This window comes from Rhinolophus ferrumequinum, chromosome 11 (genome assembly GCF_004115265.2).
Source record: "Rhinolophus ferrumequinum isolate MPI-CBG mRhiFer1 chromosome 11, mRhiFer1_v1.p, whole genome shotgun sequence".
Lineage (NCBI taxonomy): Eukaryota > Metazoa > Chordata > Mammalia > Chiroptera > Rhinolophidae > Rhinolophus > Rhinolophus ferrumequinum.
Genome location: NC_046294.1, coordinates 61,920,409 through 61,944,077, shown reverse-complemented (window position 1 = coordinate 61,944,077; position 23,669 = coordinate 61,920,409). Strand labels below are relative to the sequence as shown.

Below are 23,669 nucleotides of genomic sequence, written 5' to 3'. Positions count from 1 at the left end.
AAAAACAAAATAATTTACCAGTTAAAAGAAACATTAAGTTGCAAAGGTTGCTGTTTTCCTTCAACTTATTTTTTCAACCACATATGCTGTTTTAGCAAATTGTGTCTTTCTTCAGGAAAGCTACCAGCCAGAAGAACATAATTAGATTTATAAACTTTTGTCCCCTTTAGAAGTGATAAAATAGAGTTGGAAGGAATCTTAAAAACCATTACTCAGGAGGAAACTGATGCCCAGAAATATATAGTGATTTACTTAGTTGGATAGAGGAAAAGTGACTCTTGGGTCTCAACCCAGTATCCTGTGTACAACAAATATTTAAAGATAAAAGTTAACATACAGTCATCTCCTCAGTGTACCCTAAAATAAAGTGTTTTCTAAGGAAATATATAGTATGATATTGAGGTTAAATCACTAGATTTGCTAAAACAATTGTTTTTTACAAAAATATAATTTTACATGCTTTATAAATGTATTTATACTTTATCAATAACATGCTTTACTTTTTAAAACAGAATGCTCTATTGACTTTTTAAGAAGAATGAATAGGTCATATTTAAAACTTACCCTGATGACTTAGGGTCATTGCTATGCTTCCCACTTATTTTATTGTGGGCAATCAGTGAGATACCCTCTGGTAATATTGAGACATGTAGCACATGTTTGTCCCTGAACTAAGAATTCCCACTGTTTTATTGTTTTGTTGGTCAGCAAGCAAGGGTAGCAGGAGTAGTTTCTCCTTGCATCAAACTTTGAGCTGTCACTTCTTATTATAGTTAGTGTGCCTGCCTATAAGGGCTCTTTTAATTTATTTTTAATTTTTTTTATTAGTTTCAGGTGTACAAAACAATGTAATAGACATTTATACCCCTCACAAAGTGATAACCCTCCTCCCCCAATCTACTACCCCTCTGACATCGTATATAGCTGATACAGTTCCACTGACTCTATTCCCTATGCTGTACTCCACATCCTGTGACTATATATATATATACACATATTAAATTAGAATTGCCATTATTATTCAGCTTCATGTGTATACTGCAATTTTTTTATTCTTCACTCTTTTTGGCTAAGTAACTGAACATCCAAGCTTGTTGAAGGTTTTGTCATAATTTATCCATAATTATGAGTCATTAGGCTCTGCATAAAAGTTGACAGATACCACAATAGTTTTATATATAATTTGGTTTAGAGGAGTCAGCATATGAAGGTTTGCGGCAACTATTTGCTTCACCTATCAGACTTATACATTATTCAGTAGAGGTGAACTTATTAAAAGTATGTATATTCACTTTTTCCTTATGATTTGCACTCCACAGTGATTTCACGCAAAAAAAGTGCCCTGTACCAGTTTACCTGCCAGACTATTTTTTTTCTTTTTTTGGAGAGGAGGTAATCAAATTTTCACACATTCCAAGTTACAGTTTGATGAGGTTTGACAAATGTATATAGTTGTGTAACCATCATCCAACTCAAGATACAGAAAACTCCCACTATCCCACGTAAGTTTCCTTTATGCCTCTTTGCAGCTAATCACCTCCCTGCCCCTTACTTGCCCCTGGCAGTCACTGATCTAATTGATTTCCAACATCATAGAAATCATATAAATAGAATCATATTCTAGCTATTCTTTTGTGTCTGGCTTCTTTCCCTCAACAATGTCTGCAAATATTATTACATGTATTGGCGGTTATTTCATTTGTATTGCTGAGTAGTATTCCATTATGGATATACCGCAATTTACCCATTCATCCATTGAATTAATCCACTTTAAGATGGTAAGAGCATGCATAAAAGAATCTTTGTGCCATCTGTTTTGCTTCTCTTTTGTAAATACCTAGAAGTGGAATTTTGGAATCATAAAGTAAGTAAATGTTTAACTTTATAACAAACTGCCAAACTGTTTTCCAAATGGCTAAACCATTTTGCATTTTTACCAGCAATGTCTGAGAGTTCAAGTTCCTTGCCATAGTTTATTTTAGGGAATTTTCAGTTACTTTGTCTCTGCAACGTGACTGGAGTTTTCTTTTGTTTTATTAGTTTAATACTTTAGTGATGAAGTTACGAATTTTTAAAGGGCCACAAAGAACATCTTGGCAGATGAACAAGGTGGAAGTCTAAAATCAGATATGACATGAAAAGAAAGATCAAAAACAAAGATGGATTTCATCCTCAGACTTTCAGTAACACTTTTAGTGGCTAGCCTCTTGGCTGAGACCTTACTATATAACTTCTTTCAGAGTCCCTGCTGCTGCTTGAATTGTAAAGGCTGCAATAGAAATGTGTTTCTTTACTTCTCTCCAGGCTGAATGTGGGTCTGCTTTATTTTCAATATCAAACATAGCATCATAGATCCCAGGAAATGATTCTCCAGCATATTTGTTGTGCCTACTTGGAGCAAAGATGATGTGCCTATTAGAAAGAAACATAAAGAATGTAGGTTGAGCTAACAAGTATACATATATTATAGTTTATATGCTTTTTTCTTTTGTTTCATTCCCTTTTGTTAGATCTCATTATATTAAGTATTCTTTGTCTCCTCCCGGCATTCACTTTTGTAACTCCAAAATGAAGACATATATAATTAATTTGAGATACTTATGTAACAGTATAATTTTTAGCAAAGACAGGTGCTTACAATACGCATTTGTTAAGATGTGTCTCATGAATTGAATCATATCATATTGCCAACCTATATAGTTAGAATGGAGCTAGAGCTTCTAGTAAGTTGTGTGTGTTAGTTGTCTAACTGTGGATTTCTACAGTGATAAAATATATGCTTCATGGCTCATATATTTAGAGAGAGAAGAGATTGGAAAAAATAATTTATCTTTGTGTTGTCTTTTTTAAAGATTTAACAAGAATGGCAGTACTCTTCAGACATTAAAAAGCAGTAATTCAAGAGGCTTATGTTCCCAAAGTGTCATAAATGGCAAGGATAATGAAGCCCATTCCAAAAAGGTAAAACGGTTATATATGGGTTGCCCACAAAGACAGTACATTTCCAATCTAGAAGGAAAGTTGTGCAATAGATTTCCAACGTCATCTTCTAAGTAGCTGAAGAGATCAAGCTACTTCTTTCCTCATTAAGTGTCGAATTCTGCGTTCCAAAAGGAGGCATGTTTTATTAACAATATTTTCAGGAATTAGTCCAACACTCAAATCCCACAGCTTTTTCAAGATATATAAGACAATATTATCTGAAACAATACAGAACTCTATATAAGTCAGTATTGATGATCAAAGAGAAATTTATAGTGCTAATCACTTAGATTTCCCAAAGTACATCAGGATTTATCACTTTGGCTTTTAAATGTTAATATGGCCTCAAGTGGATCTTTCTAACAAAACAAGTAAATGCGCTACACTGTTTATAAGCATTGATATTGTGACCTACATATGAGTTGAGATATTAAAGATATAGGTCCTAGGTATTCTTTAGTATACTTGTCATCTTCTGGAGAATTGTAAAGGGAGAGTGTAGTAAAAAATTATTGATATAGGACTCAAACAAACCTTGTTTGAATCATTGACCTGGCATCCAATACCTTTTGGTCTTTGGCAGATTACCTAACTTCTCAACTTGTCCCATGTGTGTAAAAGCACTGAAATAATACCGGCTATGCGTAGTCACTAAGTGGGCTTGGGCATCAGAATGCCTGTGTTTTAAAATTAGAGCACTACCACATTTACCTTATGATAGTTACTTAATGTCCCTGTGCTTGTTTCTTCATCTTTAAAAGAGGGGTAATAATGGTCCTGTTCTCAGAGGACTGTTGTGAGAATCAAATGATGGATGGAAACCACTCAGTATAACTTGACATTTAATAAATGCTCAGTAAATATTAGCTATTATTCTGAGGCTAAATCCTTTCCATAATTCTCTCAGATAGAAGCAGCTAATCTTGCCATTTGCAACAACATAGATAGGCCTAGAGGGTACTATGCTAAATGAAATAAGTCAGACAGAAAAAGACACTGTATGGTTTCACTTCTATGTGGAATATAAATAAATTCAATAAATAAATAAATAAGACAAAAATAGACACAGAAACAGAGATCAAACTGATGGTGGACAGAAGGGAATAGGGTGAGGGGGATGGGGGAAATGGTAAAGGGGAATAGAATTGATAATATTGTAATAACTATGCACAGTGACAGATGGATACTAGACTCATTGTGGTGATCACTTCATAAAGAATATAAATATTGAATCACTGTGTTTTATACCTGAAACTAATATAGACGCAGTATGCTTTAAAAAAAAATAAGTAGCTAGCTAAAAGAGATAATATGACAATGGACAATGTTTAACCAAATCAAATACGCTTTCATGAAGAGTAGACCCCCAAAACTTTCCTGGTCCTGTAATAGTTCAAACTCTGGGCTAGTTCTCAAGTATATCATAAAAATACATCTCCCTCCATGATGAACATTTCTGAATTTTCAAGAGGTATCAAGAACCATAGCAGACTAGACTACAGTCTACATTTAGACCACCTATAATCCTCTTTTTTCCCTCAACTTTTTCCTCAGTACATAATGAAAATGTTTTCATATATTCATAATCAAATGCAGCTTTTACAGTCTTCAGCCTACCATATTTCATTTGATGTTTATAAGAAAATTAAGTTTTATTTAGTACTCTACAGAGTGTGTTTGTTTTCTATTGTTGTAACAATTCACCACAGACTTAAAGGCTTAAAACAGCAGTTTATTATCTTACAGTTCTGTAAGTTAGAAGTCTGACATGGTTCTCACTGGGCTAAAATCCATGTATCAGCAGGGCCATAATCTTTTGTGGAGGTTTTAAGGGAGAATCCATTTCCTTGTTTTCTAGCTTCTGCAGGCCTCCCTTACTTTTCCATCTGCATAACCAGCAACAGCAGGTCAGAGTGAGACCGCTTCATGTGGCATAACTCTAACTTGCTCTCCTGCCTCTCTTTTTACTTTTAAGGACACTTGTCATGACGTGATTGAGCCTACCCTGATAATCCAGGAAAATTTCTGTCATAAAGTCACGTGATTAGCAACCTGAATTCGATCTGCTACCTTAATTCCTCTTTGTCATGTTACCTAACATATTTAGAGGTTCTGGCTATTATCAAATGGTCATCTTTGGGAGACACCATTAGTTTGCCTACCACACAGAGCAATTACTTTATGGAAATTTTCTTAGAGCAAAAATGACCAGAGGCGTATTATAATGTATAAAATGTGCTCAATGAAGGATAGTTAAGGAAATAGTACTTGTTTGGATCGTTGTGGTGTATTATGTGTTACCCACAACTCGGTTAAGTTTGCAGAAGTTAATTTCAAGAATGCTTTTCACTCTACAGTACAGATTTATACTTCTGAATTTTATGATGAATGTTTTAAATATATTCCATAGTAAAAACCTTTTATTTTAAATTATGCACAATTTTTCCTGATTCATTCATTATTAATCTGAACATTATGATTTTATGATAAATACACATATACACACATCTATATAATGAATGTATGTGTACACATTGGGTTACTGATTTTTTTAATCCAATATTTATCAATTCTAAGTGATAAAAAAATTTTATTGCTCTGTAATTCTGGTAATCTCTTTTTTTTTGAAGTTCATGAAATAATAATACTTGAAAATGGCATTGATCCAGTACATATACTGAAAATTTTTGATCTCACATTCTTAAATAATATACCAGTTTGTTTTTAACCTGATTTACGTTGCCAGATAAGGAGAAAAAAATTGAAATTAGGTACTATTTAAAGGAATGAAAAATTCTGGGTAGCTGGGATTAGTATTATAGTTACATTTCTCTAAGGAGTTATTGGCAAAAGTGGGAGTATGTAATAAATATGACTCGTATGTATTTAATCAAATAATCCTCACAATCAGGAAGGGAAAAATTATTTCCACATCACTGCAAACTAAAGCATAGCAATATGAACTTTTCTTAATTATATTTTTTTATTATTGAGATATAATTGAAATATAACATTGTTAGTTTTAGGTATATAACATAATGATTCAATATTTGTATATATTACCAAATGATCACCAAAGTAAGTGTAGTTAACATCTGTCACCGTACATAGTTACAAATTCTTTTTTCCTTGTGATCAGGACTTTTAAGATTTACTCTCTTAGCAACTTTCAAATATGAAAAGTATGTCAGTATTATTAACTAGTCACCATACTGTACATTACATCCCCATGACATTTTAAAACTGGGAGTTTGTAATTTTGGACTACTTTCACCCATTTGGCACACCTCCCACCCCACCCGATGCCTCTGGCAACCATCAGTCTCTGTATCTTTGAGACTGGTTTTTTGTTTGTTTTAAATTCCACATATAAGTGAGATCTTAATGGTACTGTCTTTCTGTCTGACATTTCATTTAGCATGAGGCCTTCAGTATCCATCCATGTTGCAAATAGCAAGATTTCCATCTCTTTTGTGGCTGAACAATATTCCATTGTGTGTATCTATATCTATATATGTATATCTTTACCTCTATACATATAGCTATATATCACATTTTCTTTATCCATTCATCCAATGATAGACACAGGTTGTTTCCATATCTTGACTATTATAAATAATGCTGCAATTCACATAGGGGTACATATATCTTCTCGAATTAGTGTTTTTGTTTGCTTCAGATAAATACCTGGAAGTGGAATTGCTGGGTCATAGGGTAGATCATGGTATTTTTAATTTTTTGAGAAACCATAATCTGTTCCATGGCTTCACCAATGTACAATTCCAACAGGATTTGAAGGTTCCCTTTTTTCTACATCCTCTCTAACACTTGTTATTTCTTATCTTTTGGATAATAACCATTCTAACATGTGAGAGATAACATCTTATTGTGGTTTTGATTTTCACTGCCCTAATATAATTAGTGTTGAACATCTTTTCATGTGTCTGTTGGCCATCTATATCTCTTCTTAGGAAAAATGTCTATTTAAATCCTTTGCCATTTCTTAAACAGGTTTTTGTTGTATGAGCTCTTTATATATTTTAGGTATTAACCCCCCTATCAAAGTATCATTAGGAAATACCTACTATCTCCCGTCCCCCTCGCCCTCGGGTAACCACTAAACTATTGTCTCTGTCTATGAGTTTTTGTTTATTTGTTACTTCTATGAGTTTTTGTTTATTTGTTACTTCTGTCTATGAGTTTTTGTTTATTTGTTACTTCTTCTTGTGGGGTCTTTGTCTGGTTTTGGTACCAAGGTAATGCTGGACTAATAAAATGAGTTTGGAATGTTTCCTCATCTGCTACTTTTTGGAAGAATTTAAGATTGGTATTAATCGTTCATAGTAGTCTCATGTGATCCTTTGTGTTTCTGTGGATCACATGAGACTACTATGAACGATTAATACCAATCTTAAATTCTTTCATTTCTGATTTTATTTGGGCCCTCCTTCTTTTTCTTCGATTCTAACTAAAGGTTTGTGTATTTTTTATTTTGTTTAAGTGAGCCAGATCTTAGTTTCATTGATCTTCTCTGTTGTCTTTTTAGTCTCTATTTCTGCTCTGATGTTTGTTATTTCCTTCCTTCTACTCACTTTGGGCTTTATTATTATATTTAGTCCTTTGTGGTGTAATGTTAGGTTCTTTGAAATTTTTCTTCTTTCTTGAGATAGGTATTTAGTGCTATGAACTTCCCTCTTAGAATTACTTTTGCTGCATCCCATAAATTTTGGCATGTTGTATTTCCATTTTTATTTGTCCCAGGTATTTTTTGATTTGTCTTTTGATTTCTTCATTGACCCATTAGTTGTTCAGTAATGTGTTTTTATTTTGTTTTCTTAAAATATTTTCCCTTGTGGTTCATATTTTTAAAATTATTTTTTCATTTAAATATAGTTGGTATACAATCTTATATTGGTTATGTTAGTTTCAGATGTACAATACAGTCATTTGACATTTTTTTTTTTTTTAAAGATCTTTTTTTTTTTTTTTTTAATTGGGGAAGGGGAACAGGACTTTATTGGGGAACAGTGTGTACTTCCAGGACTTTTTTCCAAGTCAAGTTGTTATCCTTTCAATCTTAGTTGTGGAGGGCACAGCTCAGCTCCAGGTCGAGTTGCCATTGCAGGAGTTGAACCAGCATCCTTGTGGTTGAGAGCCCACTGGCCCATGTGGGAATCGAACCGGGAGCCTTCGGAGTTAGGAGCATGGAGCTCCAACCGCCTGAGCCACCAGGCCAGCCCCTCATTTGACATTTTTATACCTTACAATATGATCACTCCACTAATTCTAGCAATCATCTGTCACCATGCAAACGTATCACATTATTGACTATATTCCCTGTCCGCTTTTAATACATTCCCCCACTCTTCTGGTTATCATTCCTTTGGTCTCTATTTCTATAAGTCTGTTTTTGGTTTTTGATTTTAGATTCCACATATAAGTAAAACCGCACAGTATTTGCCTTTTTCTGCCTAACTTATTTCACTCAGTATAATAAAGACATTTCTCCAAAGAAGACATACAAATAGCCAAGAGACATAGGAAAAGATGCTCAACACATCACTAATCATCAGAGAAACGCAAATCAAAACGGTGAGATACCACCTCAGACCAGTCAAAATGGCTATTACCAAAAAGTCAACAAATGATGTGTTGGCAAGGATATGGAGAAAAGGGAAGTCTTGTGCATTGTTGATGGGACTGAAAACTGGTGCAGTCCCTATGGGAACACTATGAAGAGTCCTCAAAAAAAGAAAGGTAGATATACCATACTACTCAGCAATTCCACTTCTGGGTATTTATCCAAAGAAAACAAAAACACTAATTTGAAAAGATATATGCACCCCTAATTTCCTTGCAGTATTACCGTGTTTTCCTGAAAATAAGACCTAGCCAGATAATCAGCTCTAATGTGTCTTTTGGAGCAAAAGATTACTATAAGACCCAGTCTTCTTTTACTGTAATATAAGACTGGGTTTTATATAAAATAATATATAAGAACTGGTCTTATATAAGGTCTTATATAATATATAAGGGTCTTATATTAATTTAACCAGTTTTTATATTAATTTTTGCTCCAAAAGACGCATTAGAGCTGATTGTCCGGCTAGGTCTTATTTTTGGGGAAAACACAGTATTTACAATAGCCAAGATATGGAAGCAACCTATATGTCCATCGATAGATAAATGGATAAAGAAGTGGTATACACATACAATGGAATATTATACATCAATAAAATAGAATGAAATCTTGCCATTTGTGACAATAGGGAAGGATCTAGAGGGTATTATGGTAAGTTAAATAAGTGAAATAACATGTTTTTGAATCTCCACATATTTGTGAATTTATAGGTTTCTTGTCATTGATTTCTAGTTTCATATGATTGTGGTTGGGAAATTTGCTTGATATGATTGCAGTCTTTTTAAATATGTTAAACTTGTTTTGTAGCTTAATAGATGATCTGTCTGTGAGAATGTTTTATTTGTACTTGAGAAAAGTATGTTTTCTGTTGCTTTGGATGGAATATTCTGTATATATCTTTTAAAGTCCATCTTTAGGCTGATGTTTTCCTACTGATTTTCTGTCTCGATGATCTATCCATTTATGTAAGTGTGGTCTTGAAGTCCCCTAATATTATTATATAGTGATGCTGCTATTTCTCCCTTTACTTGCTTTATATATTTAGGTGCTTCTATGTTGAGTGCATATAGATTTATGGGTATATCTTCTTGATATATTGACTCCTTAATTATTACATAATGACCTTCTTTGTGTCTTATTATTAACTTGAAGTTTATTTTTGTCTGATATGAGTACAGCCACTCCATTTTTTTCTGGTTCCCACTTGCATGGTATGTCTTTTTCCATCCCCTCTCTTTCAGTCTGTGTGTGTCCTTCCATTGGAAGTGAGTCTCTTGTTGGCAGCATATACATGGGTCTTGTATTTTTTTATCCCTTCACCACTTTGTCTTTTGACTGGAGAATTTTGTCCATTTAATGTAATTATCGGTATGTACTTCTTGCCATAGTGTCAATTGTTTGCTGCCTGCTTTGTTGTTTCTCTCTGTTCCTTTTTTCTTCTCCTGCTCTTTTCTATTATGGTTTGATGACTTTATTTAGTGGTATGCTTAGATTTCTTATCATTTGTGTATCTACTACAGGTTTTAGCTTTGTGGTTACCATGAGGCTTACATGACAATTTACACATTGTGTAAATTTACACAATTTACATTGTGTAAATTGTCATGTAAGTCTATTTTATGAAAGTCTATTTTAAGTTGAAAACAACTTAAATTTGAATGTGTTTACTCTCCCACCCCCTCAAAGGTTTTGTTTTTTGATGTCACATTTTACCACTTTATATCTTGTGTATCCTTTAATTATTGTCATCATTTTTACTACTTTTGTCTTTTAACCTGCATTCATTCTAGCTTTGTAAGTGATTAATTTACTACCTATACTACATATTTGCCTTTGCCAATGTGATTTATACTTTCACATATTTTCTTGTTACCATTTACCCCTTTTCTTTTCAGCTTAAAGAACTCCCTTTACTATTTCTTGTAAGGCTAGTTGGGTGGTGAACTTCTTTAGTTTTTGCTTGTCTGGAACACTATTTCTCCTTCACTTCTGAATGCTAACCTTGCTAGGTAGAGAGTTTCTTGGTTGGAAGGGTTTTTTGTTTTATTGTTTTTGTTTTTCCCTTCCTAGAATTTTGAATATATTGTGCTACTACCTTCTGGACTACAAAGTTTCTGCTGAAAAATCTGCCAATGGTCTTAAGGGGGTTCCCTTGTATGTAACAAGTTGTTTCTGTCTTGCTGATTTTAAGATTCTCTCCTTGTCTTTAATTGGGGGATGGGGGCAGCTTCAAAAACTGGGGCACCAGACAAGTGTAAGGGCTGCTTTCTAAGAGATACTAGTACTCTGCAACACAGCACAGGAGGAGCACAAAGACAGTTGTCAGCCCTCCGACATGTCTGGTAACACTTATAGCTAACCCTCAGATGTGTGTTTAATTAGAAACCTTCCCCTCAGGCTGTAAATATGATGAGAAGCTTATAGGCCTCTTTCACTGGAAGACTGAGCTCCTGGGTCTATTGTCCCTTGTGCAGTGAGGGTGGTAGCTGTTTAAGAACTTTTTATCTGTGGGTTGCAGTCCTATGGGAACTGCAAGCATAAGCCTCACTGGCTATCAGAGCCAGGCAAGGTAGAGGTGTCCCCTAATAGCAGCTGCAAAAATTGGGGTACCAGACAAGGGTATAACCTTCTTTCTGGGAGGTAGATCAAGCTAGTGTGAGGCAGAAGGAAAGCACAAAGATTGCTTCCTCTGGCCTCCAGTCCTTGAGAACAACTCTCTAGCCTTTGAGAAGTATGTCAGACCAGAAACTCGCATCTCAGGCCAAAGCTCCTGAACAAGCAAACAGGCTTTCTCAGAAAGACTGGAGGGGGGGGTGCGGGGGGGGTGATGATAGGCCAAGAACTGTGGCTCCGATTGTTACAGTCCTGTGGGACCCAGGAACACAAACCCCCGTGGACTCCAGAGCCAAACCATCAAGGGGTGTTCCCCTGGGCAGCAGCTGTAAAATCCAGGGCACCAGATGCAGATTAAAGCTCCCTTCTAGGAGATACTGGTGCTCAGCAGAAGGAGAGCATGAAAATGGCATCTGCCATTAGGAGGAAAAAAAGATGGCACCTGCCGGCTTTAGCAAGGCAAAGGGACAGGTGAAAATGGTACCTACCAGCCTCTGTCTCAGAGTATCCCAGCAGGCTCCACCCTCTCTGGGGTGTTTAAGATTAGCAAATGAATCTCTCTCACAGAAAATCTGGGTGCTTTTCAAAGGGCTTCTTCTGTGCTGGGCCTTGTGGTGAGTGAGTCCGCACGAGTTGTTGTTCTCCATTTGCTACAAGTCCTTTGGATCTTGTGGATGTGAGCCCCATTGGTTTTCAAAGCCAAGTGTTTTGAGGGCTCATCTCTCAGGTGCAAGTCATTCTTAATAGTTGGTGCTTGATTCAGGGTATGAACTCTTTGCTTCTCAAAGAGAAGCTCCTGGTTTGTGAGTTGTGAGTTCCCTCCTGATTGTGGGTCATTACACGGGGTCTGGGGTTTATGGTGAGACTGGCTCTCAGCCTCTCCTACCCGCTTCCATGTAGCGTTTTTCTTATTCCACCACCCCTCCACCCCATGTGGAACTGCTTGACTAGTTTTCAGAGTAAAGTGTCCCATATGTAGCTATAGATTCAATGTGTCCGTGGGAAGAGTTGAGTTCAGGATCTCCCTAAGTCACAATCTTGAACCTGCTTCTCCCATGGCTTCAGAATATAGTCTTACTAGTCAGTTAACAGTTCTAAATATATTTTTTAAAATAGATTGCAGTCTTTTTGGAAGATAGTTTGGCTGTTACTTACACTTAAAATATGTTTATCCTTTGACTCTGAAATCCCAGATACTGATTATAAAGCTATTAAAACATTCAAGTAAAATACAGGGACATCTGTGTGGCAGCACTTTTCATAATACTAGTAAGTAACTGAGGGGAAAAAAACAAATCTAATTTTATAAATTAGACTAAAAAAAAGTATTATACATGTGAGCCATAAAATGGAACACTATGAAGCAGATGGGAAGAGTTAAAACTGTATACAGCTGACTTGTGAACAATATGGGGAGTTCAAGGCACCACTCCCCATGCACTCAAAAATCCGTGACTCCGCAAAACTTTGACTCCGCAAAACTTAACCACCCTTAGTATCTGCAGGGGCCGGTTCCAGGAACCCCCTGCAGATCCCAAAATCCACAATGCTCAAGTTCCTTATACAAAATGGCATAGATCAACCCATACAGTTGGCTCTCCTCATTTGCGAACTCCCAATCGTGGATTGAAAACAGTAATTTACCTTCTACTTATCTGATGGCAATAGTTTAATGCCAACGTCAGATATGCTAGTTTGGGTCACAGTGAGGTACGTCATGTCTTTTAGTGGAACACCTGTTGCTTCCTTACCTGTAGAACTGCCTCCCTGGTAAACCAAGGGGATCGATGAAAGCTCTCTCCAGGAGCATCAGTTGGTCGTTCATGATTCTCACTGCAATGGGACTTTGAGAACAAGAAAGAGATCATTATAACGCTGACCATGGAACCATACCTTAAAATAACATTAAAGAAGGGTAAGTCTGATGCTGCCAGCTTGCAGACCATAATTTGAGTAGTAGTGATTTAGAGTTGAATGCTTATGAGTGTATACAGTTCACTCTAGCAACCGGATTGCTTTTAAAACAGTAGGGAGCTTTACATTTGACACTTACTTATTAAGATCAACTTCTGTAAGTCTTCTATGAAAATCTAAGGCAGCCTCGGAGAAGTTTTTCACAGCGGAAAATAAGGAATCTTTTTTAAAAATAGAAAAGTAGGAGGGAAATGAGTTAGCACAAGTGCTTCATATTCCAGAGGTTCACTTTCCTGCCCTCCCCAGTCCAGGCTGATATAACTGAGTACATATTGAAACCATTTTCCTCCTGAGCCTCCTTGCAGAACCATGGAAATTGTTAGAAAATATTGTAACAAAGAAGTAATGTAGAAAATAGAAAATGGCTAAATTGGTACTAAAGGAAATAACTTTCTAGGGTCTGAGACATATATAATTCATACTGTTAGTGAGTACAGTAAGTCCTCAACATCATCAACAGGTTCTGCGACTTTAAGCGAAACCATGTATAACAAAACCAGTTTTACCATAGGCTAATTTATAGAAACCAGAGTTATGTTCCTAAGGCATCTTATCTATGTTATAATGAAACTACGTTAAATGAAGCAACATTTTTGGAGGACCTACTGTAGTACATTCAGTGTAAGTACATTCATTATTAGAAACGAGGTCTTTTTAGCCCTAGATATTCTTTAAACTTTAATTTTTGTTGCTATTGTTCTAAACCACGTACCAATCAAATAACCTAATAACATATCATGCGCGTTAAGGACAAAGAGTGCTGAAGAATTTTAAATTTCAAACGAAGCATAAAAATCAAGACAGATAAGCACTGAAATGTGTCCCTGGGATTTTGTGACACAGGTGAATGAAACTTAGGTAAGAGTGACTTCAGTAAAGTAGTAGGACCATAAGACAGTGCATTGGTTTGGGTACTGGGAGGTAAAGAACTGGAGACAGGGAGTGTAGATTCTCCATCCATCCATTCATCATTCTTTCATTCTTTCATTAAAACATTTTTTTTCGGTGACTGTTTTTACCTGGCATAAAATTGTGAAGGAAGTAGGGCACCTCAGGTAGAAGAAATATTTTTAAGAAAACATATAAGAATGTTTAATGTTAGTGGAGTCACCAATAGAGATGGAGAGTTTGGCAATATGGGGGAGAAAGTCATTAAAAGATCATACTAGGTCCTTAAGAAGGTAAACGGGTGGATCGATTAACCTTGTATAAAGAGTCCTGTAATTGCATGGCTTCTCTCGCAATTGGACCCTGACTTATATAAGCTGATAAAAGGTAATTCACCAAAAGGAAACTGGGCATTTAGGAAGAGAACTGGATGCTGGATAGCCCCTGAACTATGACTATCCACCTTGTTGTAGGCCCTGCTATCTCCAGTTTCATCTCTCTTCATTTTTCCCATAATTGCAGAGATTCTCCCATCACATCAATGTAAACACAATTGTCTAAATTATCTTTGCCTTATTTTATTTCCAGATCATACTACCGTGTTTCCCCCAAAATTAGACCTAGCCGGACAATCAGCTCTAATGCGTCTTTTGGAGCAAAAATTAATATAAGATCCGGTCTTATTTTAATATAATATAAGACCAGGTCTTATATAATGTAATGTAATATAATGTAATATAATATAATACCGGGTCTTATATTAAATTTTGCTCCAAAAGACGCATTAGAGCTGATTGTCGGGGAAACACTGTACCTGCTGCTCGTCATAACTTCCTGAAGACTACTAGTTCCTATGTAATTATATTCCAAAACCATTACTGGCCTCTGTGCTCCAATAGTATTCTCTGTGTATCCCTGTAATAACTTGTCCCTTGCATTCTGTCTTCTTCCCCACATGAGACATTAAGCTCTTTGAGGACAATGACTGTGCTAAACATTCTTATACCTCCCAGGAAATAACACAGTGGTTGGTATACAGTAGACAGTACTCAATAATTTTGGTATGTACTGAAGAATATATACTCTCAGAATAATAAAGACAATGGTTATAATAAAACAGTAATAACAGGTAACATTTATGAGCAGTAAGTGTTAGTCACCATTGTTTCTATGTGTCAACAAACTGAATCTCTACAGCAATCTTAGAAACATAGTATAGTCTTTTTACCATTTTACTCATAAGGAAATTAACACATAGATGGGTTAAGTAACTTTCCCAAGGTCACACAGTGACTAAATATTAGAGCCAGGATTTGAATCAGGAAACTGCTTCTAGACCCAATGCTCAATGTTACCCCACTACACTGTATGTCCTCCCTGTTTTGTAGGAGATACATGGTATAGAACAGCAAACAGAAAATGGCCAGATGTACAAGGACAGAACGCTAAAAGCTATGAAAAAAATCCCCCATGGAGACAAACACTAAAAGATATATGCAGTAATAATAATTATTATTGTTATTTAATAATAATTATTATTATACACACACACACATATATATGTAGTGAAATTGGTAGTTTTCTCTTTTCAAATTTTGTGCAATATTGCATTTTTCTAGTATTGTTCTTACAACACAGTAAAAGTATTTTTAAAAGCAGCAACATAGGGAAAACCCACCTTTTGTAGCACTATCTTAGCAAAATGGATTCATCCTACAAATATCAAATTAAATCACATTCTTTAATAGATGTTAAAGTTTTTTTTTTCTAGAAGTCAGAACTAATAAGTGAGGCAGGGATACATGATACATTCTAAGATGAAATAGTATGCATAGGTGATAGGAAAGATTATAAAACACCTACTCAGTCACTTCTTACCAAATGACACTCCATGGTCTCTCAACTGTTGGTCGTGTTTCTTGGATAAATTGGAGATACTTGTTGCATAGTTTTTCAAAGCTTTTGCATAGTCTTGAATATTGAAAGGAATGATTGGAGAGTCTGCAAGATCATAAACTAGAGCTCCTCGTAGTTGAGCCACGGAAAGCTGTTTTTTAAATGTGGGGTCATAAAAATTCTCTACCAATTCAAAGGTCTCATAAATTGTATGGTATAGCGGGTAGCTGCTGTACTTATCTGTTTTCTAAAAAAAAAGGTGTGGGAGGGAAACCAAGTACAGATGAACATTAAATATGCAAATTATAATGTTTTATATAATCATAAAAATGGTTACAGAAAAAAAATACAACCATATGGCACCTTGAGTTTTATCACAATGAAGCAAAAAATTAACTAAAATATTGGGTTTCCCCAAAAATAAGACCTAGCCGGACAATCAGCTCTAATGCATCTTTTGGAGCAAAAATTAATATAAGACCCGGTCTTATTTTACTACATATAAGACACAGTCTTTATAATATAATAAAAATTGATTTTTGCTCTAAAAGACACACTACAGCTGACCAGCTAGGTCTTACTTTCGGGGAAACACGGTACTACTCACAAATGTTCAGTGATCTAAAATTTTACCATTATTCATTTTATAATTCATGTAATCTTCATTCAAAATACTGTTTCTTGACAATTTTCCTCATTGTATTTATGATCATTAAAATGAAGGAGTTCATATTCCAATTGCACATCAGCACAGTTTAAAATTATCTATCAATTGATTGGGAGTGAAAGGTTCTGGGACGCTAGTAAGTATCTATATAGCTGAAGGATTATGTATGTAAAAACTTTCCCTGCCTCCCCAAACAGTGCATAACCAAATGTCATTTACTCATAACCTGTTTTACACAATTAAGTGCTACGATTATAAAAACATAAATGATCACATGGTGGTATTTTATATAAGTATTTTTTTGACTTCTCAGGTAAAAACTAAAGCTAGGAAAGGCAGACCTATCTTTTACATTGCTATAAGGCTATCATTCTTACGTTTAGTATCACTAAGAAGAATCCTGTATCAGTCTCTCCTTCTGTCTAGCATTCTGCTTTTAATCTGCATTGTCTTAGAAGCTGCGTAACTTTGTTCAGAGTGATGATAGAGTATAAAAGTGAATAGGCCTTGAAAGTGGTGAATCTTTTATGTATTAAACATAGTGAATATTAGTACACAGACTTATGCATTTACTTTGGGTTACTTTGGAGATGCTTTCGCTTGTTTGTTATTCGTTGTATTCTGGATAGTCAAATTTGCAAGGGCTGTGTATTCTATACAAGCAAGATGCTTGTATATTGCCCTTATGATTTGCAAATTATTCAAATCTGTGACAAATCTGAGTTCAATTTGGTTTATGACATAATTGATAACATAGGCAAGCAAACATGGTGTACGTTGGCATACGCAGGCACTTGTGTTTCATCAGTGTGTTTGAGTGACAACTGTATAAACCAGTCAGTACAGAACAGAAAACAGAATCGAGTTAAAAATGAAGAGAAACTTGTTTTATTCCCTACCCAAGAGCTCTGGACTCAGATGACAGGCAGTAGTGGGAATGTGAAGAGGGTACAATAAGGTACCTTAGTACAATAAGGAATCTTAGCTTAGCATTCCCCGTAACCAAAATAGGTTCTCTATCTGCACATTTTCCTCAGAAAAAGTACATCAGAGCCTACAAAAAGCTAGGCGAATAGGATTTTCAAACAAAAGCTGCCTCAGGAAAAGGATGAGAACTACTTGGTACTGACAAACAGCTAGGTCCCTGTCATTACTCTGGCAGCTACCACTTCATTGAATAACCCTGGCAGTGAAAATTTACAAACTACCCCAAATTACTAATGGTCCATCTACAAAGGGACATGCAGTCTGTCTCTGCTCCTGAAATTCTTCACAGGCCTGTGCCAAACAACTATATGACAGAATTCTTACCAAAAAGAATCTGGCTGAGCGACTGTGTATCCAAAAGGATAAAATGGCTTACCCTATTTTTAGTGTAACGGGCTCTGCCTGAAGCAATTCCAAGTCTCTGAAAATAAGCTTCAAAATCACTTCCAGATCCCAGTTTGTTGATTCTAGGTACAGAATATAATGAGAGAGAGAGAGAGAGAGAGAGAGAGAGAGAGAGAGAGAGAGAGAGAGAGAGAGAGAGAGAGAGAGAGAAGAGACCATTAAAGAAATGCATAAATAAATATTAATAATATGAAGTTAAATAGATGGGACAATGAATCCTGTCCCAAGAATAGCAAGGAATTTCATGGCACATTTATAGGAGTTGGGAAAAGGTATACCACCCCCAAGACACTTTCCTGTCATCTGCTGAAAATTGGTGATAAACCTGTATCTGCATTTACTACAACCAGACTGGCGGTGCACCAAAGACGGCAGCCTAGTGACTATGCTCTCTTCTATATTTTATGCATTTATGGTATTTGTTTAGAGGGGAAACAACAAATAAGATATGGTCCCTGCCCACAGAGAATTATAGTCTAGTAAGAAAATGGCCATGAGAAAGTCTGTATTTAAGATCATGAAGAATCTAAATGTGCCTTATTTTATTTCAAAAATAAATCTAATTACAAAATATTTTTTGCAGGTAATCAAGAAACTACTATATACATATGAAGTCAGACAATTAAGTTCACGAATTCATCCTAGAAAAAGTGCTACATATCTCATTGCTGAATATCACTACAGTCGCCTTCCAAGTACTCTCCGTGGGAAGCTATGCACTGACACCAGCACTTAGTCCACCCTTCAAAGCAATTTTGGAACTCTTTTTCTGAAATGGCCATCAGAGCTGTCATCGTATTACCCTTGATGTCCTGAATGTCATCAAAATGTCTTCCTTTATCTTCAGGTAAAGAAAGAAGTCATTGGGGGCCAGATCAGGTGAGTAGGGAGGGTGTTCTAGTACAGTTCTTTGTTTACTGGCTAAAAACTCCCTCACAGACAGTGCCATGTGAGCTGGTGCATTGTCATGATGCAAGAGCCATGAGTTGTTGGCAAAAAGTTCAGGTCATTTTTGTCTAACTTTTTCACGCAGCCTTTTCAGCACTTCCAAATGTAATAGTAAACTTGTTTCACTGTTTGTCCAGTTGGTACAAATTCATAATGAATATTCCCTTTGATATCAAAACAGGTTAGCAACATGTTGCAACAAATTCTCGAACTTAATTGTCAGACCTCGTACATACATATATATTATAAATATAGAATAATGTAATGGCATGAAAAAAATCATAATATAATGGTGAGTCAGTAAAGTAGAATATAAAATTACATGTGCATGAGGAATAGAACGATGTACTTCTAAGTTATTAGATGTGTTTTTGAGACTGAGACAATGGATGCTTTTTAAATCTTCTTTTTTCTTTTTTTTAATAAGCATGTGAAACTTTTATAATGGAAACACATTTCAAGTTTCACAGATATATTTGGAATATGGAATGAAGCCATAAACTGCTACCATCATCTGCTGGTTTTAGAAACAGTACTGCAGTAGAAAGCAAATATAAAATAAATTCAGGAAAGCTACTGTTGAGCTTTCCTGAATGAGAAGAATAAAAAATAAGTTAATACTTATATAAAATGTAAATTGATTACAGGTAAAGACACAATTTAGTGCCATCAATAATGCCCATTAATAAATTTAGAAGCAAATAATCCATCATTTGTTTTTACTTCGTCATTATCATTTGAAGTTATATCAACTATTAATAATGCATTTAATACATATCACAATGCAATTTTTTTGCAAGAATGCAAAATAATGCTTCATAAAGTGGCAAAATAATTCTGACTAAAATTTTGTAAAACTAGATCTATCTGCTCTATTACAGGTTAGAAGACTTGGCTGTTCTGCCACATCAAAGGCTGTACGAAGGGCTCCTTTAGTATTATCTTTTCTACCCCAATTCTTGATGAGGCATCTAGGAATTGCATGTCTGGCTAACCAAGGGGCAAAGGGAAATTCATCATTTATCCTATGGTAGAAAATATACAAACAATTAATTTACCTAGGAAAATTTTTATTTTCCAACGAAGGGTCCTTTTCCAACCAGCTTTCATAAAGAGATTTACTCTCAAAACCATCATCAGGGCTGGAGATCTGGAAAAAATGAATCAAATATTGAGAATTAGAGGCAGAAGCAACTAAATTCATGCCAACATAAAACCATGTGATAGTTAACATCAACTTCTAACTCTACGTAATGTACATTTGTGTAGCATATATTCTTTATAGAAAAATATGCTTTTACAAATGGGAAGAAAAATATTCAGCTCAAATTCTTGTTCATTTATGATGCCTGTCTCTTGGTAATTTTGCCATAAACCTAGGATAAAATTTCCTGCTTATTTTGGTAAACTTTTTAAATAGAGTTTCAGATTTTTAATAAATGTCATCACTTTAATGTTTGGCAGCTTAGATTTCTTTTAGTGGGAATATTTACTGTAGTAAATTTCTTTTGTCCAGGGAGACCTACAAAGAGGCCTCAGAGCAGCAGATCTAGCTTATGAAGCTGAGCTTGAAATTGTCCATATAAATCCTGGTTTTGTGAGGTGGGTGGGGGCGAGGTTATTTTAGAAAATCTGATTATATTTAAACAAAGTTGGAATTTGATGGGTTTAAAAAAATTCTACTTAACCTCAGATTTCTACTCGTGAATTTTAAGAGCTTCTATGTATACGTCAACATTTTTTATTACCCTCGTGAAAAGTATACTTACAAACTTATACTTTGCTTTTCTTTCTCTACTCTAAGAAAAGCAGGACCATGTGGTAGAAAACTTGCGGACTGTGGAATCTGACCATGTCTATTTTAGATCCATATTATCACACATAGTGGCTGAAGGTTGTTCATTTATAGCTCTGCTTTGTTCAAAAATGGACCCACGGCAGGCCCTATGTATGCAGATCAGAAAGCATTATAACCATTGGGGTACTGCTTCTCATCTTTAAACCCTAGTTTTCCCACCTGTGGAAATGGGGGGAACGTACCATACCCGTCTTACCCTAAACATCATCTTCTCTGATATCTTCTCTGGCCTTTATGCAGAGTTGGTTATCCCCTCATCGTCACATAGGAGGTCCTCAGCTTAACAACAGCCGTGGCACCCCCCAGACACCCCCTTCCCTGCCAGCGTGTTGGCAGCTGCAGGGGCGTTCTTCTCATTTCCAGCCAACTGACTGGGTTCTACTACCCTGCTGGGCTCCTGCCAATTTGCAATACTGTGTTTCCCCGAAAATAAGACCAGGTCTTATATTAATTTTTGCTCTATTAGGGCTTCTTTTCAGGGGATGTCTTATTTTTTTCATGTACAACAATCTACATTTATTCAAATACAGTCATGTCATCTTCTTCTGGAACATCGTCATAATGTCCTAAATGCGTCCGTCTGGCTGACGATCTTAACTGAGGCTTATTTTCGGAGTAGGTCTTATTTTCGGGGAAACACGGTAGCTGAGATCCAGCTCCAATTCCTACATCTTGTCTGGATTGAATTCCCTGCAAAATCCTCTTCATTTTCTGGAATCATGCCATCTTGGTCTAGCACTAACCAGACCTGTATCTCCTTGGCCTAGATACCCGAGAGCAGACTTTTCTGTCTCAGGTATATGCGCTGTCATAAAAGCTGTCCCTCCTCCATTATATCAATATCGTGTCCATTTCTTCCTTCTGTCAGGCAGCTGCCCTTCTCTCTAAACTCAGCCCTCTCCACCACCTTCTCCCTACCCTCTTGTCACCAGCATAATTTGTGCCAACACACCTTAGAGGTTGATAAAATTGTAATAATCAGTTTCCAGGAGAATAAAAAAGTCCCTTTTCTACTGGGTTTTGGTATGGTCATAAATGAACATCTGCCTTTGTACAGAGGCAGAGACCTAAACTCCCTTACTGGCTCTGAAATTCTTATTAGCCCTGACCTCACAGGCAGGAGCCAGCTCTGTAGGACCAAACAAAGCATAAATGCTTTTTCTGAGATGGGTTCTTCCAATACGGTTTTATTTACTGCCTGCTTTTAGATGTTTTTATGGGACCTTACAATGAGCAGATCAAAGACATAACCAACCTAATATAGGGAGAGAGTTGTGATGGGCATAATGAGGACTCTCATTTGGGAGAACTAGTTTTTGAAGACCCTAACGGTAAAAGGGAAAGGCAAGAGTAAGGGCGACTGAGAAATAGCACCTACAGAAAACTGATACCTACTTCATACTGTCATCTAAGTGATACTACATGACAGAAACATTTCTATAATTAAATTTTATAGCCGGGAACTACTTAAACAAAGTATACAGATAGTAAATGAGGAGATTATATGATTTTGAGAGACTCAGAGGGCATTAGAGTTTGCATGGTACTCTTTGTATCAATAACTAATATTTATAATATGCCTGTCTGGTAAGTAAGCATGTGGAATTACTTCCATTTTGCTTTTAGACTCGCTACAGCTTAACCTATTCACTACACTGGTAGAGTGATCTTTCTAATGAACAAATATGATAATGTACAACTTTGTTAAAAATTCGTTCATTTCTTTGTCACCAGATTTCTGAACTCCTGGGCCTATTTGTCATGCCCCATTTCTTACCATCTTTCCACCAACACTTTGTGCTTAGGTCATACTGATCTACCTCCAGGTCAGCAAATATGTTCTTTCATACCTCCCCCTCTTTTGGGGAATTTTGTCTTGTGCTTAGAATGCCTTCTCCTTTATTTCTGATCCCTCCACTTTTCAGCCCATGCATTCATTATTCTGTAAACATGCTCTGGAGCTTCCCAACTTCTCCAGCTAACCCAGGATTTTAGGTGCTCTATTACCTCGTTGTTCTCCATTGTATACAGTATCTGATATTCCAGTGAGCGATAATTCCTCATTTATAGGTCTGTATCCTCTCTAGATAACAAAGTATTTGGATTCAGTGACTTTGTCATTTTATCATTGTTGCTGCTGGAATTCATTTTATAGGGCCTGATACCTAGTAACCACTCAATAAATATCTGTTGATTGAATAAGTAAGTAGCCAAGGCAATCTTGAAGCAAAGGGTTTTCCATTCCAGCTCAGTGTTCTTTCTGTTGTATCAAAATGCCTCTGCTAGATGAAATTATATACCCTATACATTACAACAACGTACACAATAAGGATGTTAATGACAACTATTAGAACACAGAAACTAGCAATACTCTCTCCACTGCAATGTCACATAAATAAATAGTGTATTAGAGATTTTGTTCTGACTTGTTCTTTATACAAATCAGCTATGTCGGTCACCAGTTTAAAAATAAGTGCCGCTAATTAAGAAAACACGTTTTATTCACTTATCCATTTATCAGAAAACCTTAAGACAGATCTACTTACATACCTCTTTTGTCAGTTTATACACCAATTGGTAAAGAAGGGGTGTACAGTCAACTCTGAGAGTATAATTTCCTGGAAAATAAAACACAGAGTATTTTCATACTTCAAATGGAATTCCAATCTATGTTGAATTCTAACTTTATTTTCTGATTATAAATAAGACACAATAGACTTCAAATTGAAGGCATCATTCCCAGGGAATTAAAAATAGGGTGGAAATAGTTCTTCAGGAGCAAGAGTGGCTGCAGTACACGTGCTACTGAA

The 23,669-nt window shown here is 35.8% G+C and overlaps 1 protein-coding gene across 2 annotated transcripts in view; it reads right to left on the bottom strand.

The window, feature by feature from the left end:
- Nucleotides 1–2,016: 2,016 nt before the first annotated feature.
- Nucleotides 2,017–23,669, bottom strand: part of NAALAD2 (N-acetylated alpha-linked acidic dipeptidase 2) — a 49,755-nt gene continuing 28,102 nt past the window's right edge. For both annotated transcript variants that reach the window (XM_033121853.1, XM_033121854.1), the window contains 7 exons: nucleotides 23,410–23,477; nucleotides 20,060–20,151; nucleotides 18,025–18,115; nucleotides 15,977–16,241; nucleotides 13,290–13,371; nucleotides 12,988–13,080; nucleotides 2,017–2,412 (listed from right to left, as the gene is read on the bottom strand). In XM_033121853.1, coding sequence (XP_032977744.1) covers nucleotides 2,223–2,412; nucleotides 12,988–13,080; nucleotides 13,290–13,371; nucleotides 15,977–16,241; nucleotides 18,025–18,115; nucleotides 20,060–20,151; nucleotides 23,410–23,477 — 881 coding nt within the window. In that variant the 3' untranslated portion in view covers nucleotides 2,017–2,222. The remainder of the gene's footprint in view (nucleotides 2,413–12,987; nucleotides 13,081–13,289; nucleotides 13,372–15,976; nucleotides 16,242–18,024; nucleotides 18,116–20,059; nucleotides 20,152–23,409; nucleotides 23,478–23,669) is intronic.